The sequence below is a fragment of the Nerophis lumbriciformis genome, linkage group LG03 (assembly GCF_033978685.3).
Source record: "Nerophis lumbriciformis linkage group LG03, RoL_Nlum_v2.1, whole genome shotgun sequence".
NCBI classification, from domain to species: domain Eukaryota; kingdom Metazoa; phylum Chordata; class Actinopteri; order Syngnathiformes; family Syngnathidae; genus Nerophis; species Nerophis lumbriciformis.
The window spans coordinates 15,422,501-15,428,466 of NC_084550.2; the positions used below are offsets into that span (position 1 = coordinate 15,422,501).

The window sequence follows — 5,966 nt, forward strand, 5'->3', positions numbered from 1 at the left end:
GCCCGGCCGGGCACAGCCCGAAGAGGCCGTGGGTCCCCCCCTCCAATGGGCTCACCACTCATGGGAGGGGCCATAGAGGTCGGGTGTGTTGTGAGCTGGGCGGCAGCCGAAGGCAGGGCACTTGGCGGTCCAATCCCTGGCTACATAAGCTAGCTCTTGGGACATAGGTGGAGAAGTCCCGGCTGGATATAGTCGGACTCACTTCGACGCACAGCAAGGGCTCTGGAACCAGTTCTCTTGAGAGGGGCTGGACTCTGTTCCACACTGGCGTTGCTCGCAGTGAGAGGCGACGGGGCTGGGGTGGCAATTCTTGTTTTACCCCCCGGCTCAAAGCCAGCATGTTGGAGTTCAACCCAGTGGACGAGAGGGTAGCTTCGGTTGGAGGGAAGGGTCCTGACTGTTGTTTGTACTTACGCACCAAACAGCAGTTCAGAGTACCCACCCTTTTTGGATACACTCGAGGGAGTACTGGAAAGTGCTCCCCCGGGTGATTCCCTTGTCCTACTGGGTGACTTCAACGCTCATGTTGGCAACGACAGTGAAACCTGGAGAGGCGTGATTGGGAAGAATGGCCGCCCGGATCTGAACCAGAGAGGTGGTTTGTTATTGGACTTTTGTGCTCGTCACAGATTGTCCATAACAAACACCATGTTCAAACATAAGGGTGTCCATATGTGCACTTGGCACCAGGACACCCTAGGCCGCGGTTCCATGATCGACTTTGTAGTTGTGTCATCGGATTTGCAGCCTCACGTTTTGGACACTCGGGTGAAGAGAGGGGCAGAGCTTTCTACCGATCACCACCTGGTGGCTGCGATGGTGGGGGAGGATGCCGGACAGACCTGGCAGGCCCAAACGCAGTGTGAGGGTCTGCTGGGAACGTCTAGCAGAGTCTCCTGTCAGAGAGAGTTTCAATTCCCACCTCCGGAAGAACTTTGAACATGTCACAAGGAAGGTGCTGGACATTGAGTTCAAGTGGACCATGTTCCGCACCTCTATTGTCGAGGCGGCTGATTGGAGCTGTGGCCGCAAGGTAGTTGGTGGACACCGGCGGTGAGGGATGCCGTCAAGCTGAAGAAAGAGTCCCATTGAGTTCTTTTGGCTCATAGGACTCCAGAGGCAGCGGACAGATACCGACAGGCCAAGCAGTGTGCGGCTTCACCGGTCGCGAAGGCAAAAATTCGGACATGGGAGGAGTTCAGGGAAGCCATGGAAAACGACTTCCGGACGGCTTCGAAGCGATTCTGTACCACCATCCGCCGCCGTGTATGGTGAGGATGGTGTTCTGCTGACCTCGATTGCGGATGTTGTGGATCGGTGGAGGGAATACTTCGAAGACCTCCTCAATCCCATCAACACGTCTTCCTGTGAAGAAGCAGTGTCTGTGGAATCTGTGGTGGGCTCTCCTATTTCTGGGGATGAGGTTGCTGAGGTAGTTAAAAAGCTCTTCCTTGGCAAGGCCCCGGGGGTGGATGAGATCCGCCCGGAGTTCCTTAAGGCTCTGGATGCTGTGGGGCTGTCTTGGTTGACAAGACTCTGCAGCATCGCGTGGACATCGGGGGCGGTACCTCTGGATTGGCAGACCAGGGTGGAGGAACCGGAGGGTGTGTTCCAACTATCGTGGGATCACACTCCTCAGCCTTTCCGGTAAGGTCTAATCAGGTGTACTGGAGGCTACGCCGGATAGTCGAACCTCGGATTCAGGAGGAACAGTGTGGTTTTCGTCCTGGTCGTGGAACTGTGGACCAGCTCTATACTCTCGGCAGGGTCCTTGAGGCTGCATGGGAGTTTTCCCCACCAGTCTACATGTGCTTTGTGGACTTGGAGAAGGCATTCGACAGTGTCCCTCGGGAAATCCTGTGGGGAGTGCTCAGAGAGTATGGGGTATCGGACAGTCTGATTGTGGCGGTCCACTCCCTGTACGATCAGTGTCAGAGCTTGGTCCGCATTGCCGGCAGTAAGTCCGACACGTTTAGAGTGAGGCTGCCCTTTGTCACCGATTCTGTTCATAACTTTTATGGACAGAATTTCTAGGCGCAGTCAAGGCGCTGAGGGGATATGATTTGGTGGCTGCAGGATTAGGTCTCTGCTTTTTGCAGATGATGTGGTCCTGATGGTTTCATCTGGCCTGGATCGGTTCTCAGCAGAGTGTGAAGCGACTGGGATGAGAGTCAGCACCTCCCAATCCGAGTCCATGGTTCTCGCCCGGAAAAGGGTGGAGTGCCATCTCCGGGTTGGGGAGGAGACCCTGCCCCAAGTGGAGGAGTTCAAGTACATCGGAGTCTTGTTCACGAGTGGGGAAAGAGTGGATCGTGAGATCGACAGGCGGATCGGTGAGGCGTCTTCAGTAACGCGGACGCTGTATCGATCCGTTGTGGTGAAGAAGGAGCTGAGCCGGAAGGCAAAGCTCTCAATTTACCGGTCGATCTACATTCCCATCCTCACCTCTGGTCATGAGCTTTGGGTTATGACCAAAAGCGGCCGAAATTAGTTTCCTCAGCCGGGTGGCGGGGTGAGAAGCTCTGCCATCCGGGAGGAGCTCAAAGTAAAGCCACTGCTCCTCCACATTGAGAGGAGCCAGATGAGGTGGTTCGGGCATCTGGTCAGGATGCCACCCGAACGCCTCCCTATGGAGGTGTTTAGGGCACGTCCGACCGGTAGGAGGCCACGGGTAAGACCCAGTACACGTTGGGTAGACTATGTCTCCCGGCTGGCCTGGGAACGCCAGAGCTGGACGAAGTGGCTGGGGAGAGGAAAAGTCTGGGCTTCTCTGGTTAGGCTGCTGCCCCCGCGACCCGACCTCAAATAAAGCGGAAGAAGATGGATGGATGGATGGTTGATAGTCCACAATAATAATAATCTAATATAGTTACCCTAACTTCTATTTGAATCTTAATCCTCATCCTCCTCATAGAATTAACATTTAAATGAAAATTAATGAAAATTATATATATTAACTATATGGCCCTGAAATTAGATGTTTTATTGTTTTTTTTAATTGGATTTAATTTGCTTATTTTCCTATACAAACTATTTCATAAATTTTTTTCTTATTATTTCAACAATTTATATTGAACACAAGGCAAAAATAATCAAGGCAAGGCAAAAAAAATTAAATAAGCATCACCACTGTTGTTGTGTGAAAAAACAAAACAATAATATTTTTTTAAATAAGTAAAAAGTATGTTGTTCATTATTTGTTTTTGCCCAGTGGCAAAATATATGTATATATATTTTTAAATGTACAGTATGTGACTTGTTTTTTTTAAGTCCAAATATTTTAATATCACGGCAGTATTGTGTATTTATTTATTTTTTTAATTAACACAACAAAGCAAAAATATTCTCAAATTTTGCAAAAAAAATCATCACTAAGAATTAGCATTTTATGAACCAACACATCGCCTTATTTATATGGCCTTAAACATGTATTGTTTTTGATTTAGGTTTATTTTTTATACAAATCATTACATTTATTTTTTTCTAAATAGTTCATTCATATATATCGAACACAACAAGGCAAAAAAAAGCATCAACAAATCAATATTGTTGTCTGAAAAAACATTAAAAAACCCAAAACATTATTCATTATTTGTTTTTGCTAAGAGGCAAAATAAATCACAGTATTTTTATTTTTAAATGAACCGTATGTGACTTATTTCCTATTTTCTCTAAATAGTTTAATGCCACAGTATTACTGTTTATTTTTTTATTTTGTTTTCATTCTAACACAATTAACCCTTGGGTAATGTTCATATTGTTGTTATTCAGAAAGTGTTTGTGGGTCTGATGGACCCGTTGCATTTTGTGTCTTTTAATGCCTCACAATCAAACACTTTTATGTTAAAATACTGAACAGGTGTTTATTGGGATAAGGTAAACATCTGTTCAGTATTTTAACATAAAAGTGTTTGGTTGTGAGGCATTAAAAGCCACAAAAAGCAACGGGTCCATCAGACCCACAAACGCTGGCTGAGTAACAACAATATGAACGTTGCACGGAAAATTTCTCTGCTAGTTTCTGCATCCCACAGGGATTCTTCTTTTGTGTTTCTGCACCTATGGTTCCCACACAAGGTTGCAACATTGTTTGTCAACACTGTCTGCTCTCATTTTCTCGCACATTTGACCCTCTGATGTTCTGTGTACCTACACTCTGTCCTCCTCCTGTCTAGGCCTGCCTGCTGTGTGTGTGTGTGTGTGTGTGTGTGTGTGTGTGGTACACAGAACATCATATGGTGTGTGGTCATTAAATATGTATTCTGATATATGTTCTTCACAGAAAATGAGCCAAAGTCAGTGAGTCTCAGTTTGAAAAATTAATTAATTGTATCATTTTTCTTTTAATAAAAAATTAAAACGGATCCCACAGACCCGAACACCACACAAAAATACTCTGCAACACAGTTATATGTATTTGTATTGTTTCTTAATTTAATTTGCTAAATATTTGTACAAATCATTTCATACACGTTTTTTTCTTAATATTTAATTTATTTATATCGAAGACAACAAAGCAAAAATGCTGTCCAACAATGCAAGGCAAAAAAACAAAACATCACCAATACAACAATGTCATATGGATGATGACAATCTGAAAAATAATTTTTTGGGGAAAAAAAAAAAAAAGTTCATTATTTGCCCAGTGGGTCGAATGAAAAAAAAAAATCACATAATTTGTTTTAAAAATGTACTATTTTGCTTTTCTTTTTTAAATATTATAATGCTACCGTATTATTGTTTATTTTTATTTAAAGAATTCAAACACAACAGAGCAAAAACACTCTCCGACAATGCAAGCCAAAAAAAACAAAAAAACATCATTAATACAATATTAACATCTGAAACAACATAAAATTATGTTTTTGCCTAGTGGCCAAAAAAGTTTGTGACAATTTCACTTTCACTATATATATATATATATATATATATATATATATATATATATATATATATATAATAAAAATAAAACAATTATTTTATATATATATATATATATATATATACACACACACGTGTATATATATATATACACACACACGTGTATATATATATATATATATATATATATATATATACACATATATATAAAACTTTTTTTTTTTTTTTATGTCACAGTATTATTAAATATATTTGTTAAAAATGTTACATGGTTTACCTTTTTGTGACAGGTTCCCACCTGGATGGAGAGCCACCTGAACATACAAACACAAAACTCTTCATCTACTCACCAGCGGCCCCGTGAGTTTTAACACCTCGAAAAGTTCTTCCCTGTACGCCTTCGGCAACCACTCGTAAACTTTGGAGCAGGTCCCTTTGGCCGCTGCCGCCCCCTCCTCGGACCCCGTGGAGGGGCCTCTGTCGTCCCGCTTGCAAGGCAGCTGCTCCATGGTAGGCGAGTGGGGTCAGTGTGTGTCCATCTACACTTTTAAGACACAATTCTCCTTGGCTGATGGAATAATCACGTTAAGACGAGAAGGTGCGAAGGGGGCCAAATGGCAGGAACATTTAATTTCTGGGTCAAAGCTGGCCTGCTAATAATAATAATGAATCCATAATAAGCTTGTTGTTCGGGGACGTAATGATGTGTGCGTGCTTTTGAAATCTGGGCAGTAATCTGATGAGGAATGTTGATAAAAGCCTGGCTATGTTTGATTGGATTTACCTCCCGGAAATCATGAGTCTCATTTATTAAAGCAGCTTCTCAGGAATGACATCAAGACCATCAAACGACCGTCCATTGGATCACACCAGGACAAGTAAAAACTTTGCGTGGGTCCAGAGTGACAAGGAACATGACCCACACAAATAAGACCGGTCTAGACCAGTCATGTGAGCACAGGTGGGTAGGGTACCCACAGACTGTACTCAAGTCCGAGTACCGTTACCGGTACTTTAGAGCAGGGGTCTCAGACACGCAATATACACCCCCGCCCCCCAACCGTGCCCCCCTCTGTGCGTCTGTT

The 5,966-nt window shown here is 43.9% G+C and overlaps 1 protein-coding gene across 1 annotated transcript in view; it reads right to left on the minus strand.

Moving 5' to 3' along the window:
* The window catches only part of LOC133579891 (multidrug and toxin extrusion protein 1-like), a 36,972-nt gene extending 31,371 nt beyond the window's left edge, over nucleotides 1-5,601 (minus strand). The window contains exon 1 of the mRNA XM_061934163.1: nucleotides 5,232-5,601. Within this exon, the coding sequence (XP_061790147.1) occupies nucleotides 5,232-5,390 (159 nt within the window). The 5' untranslated portion in view covers nucleotides 5,391-5,601. The remainder of the gene's footprint in view (nucleotides 1-5,231) is intronic.
* Nucleotides 5,602-5,966: the final 365 nt, after the last annotated feature.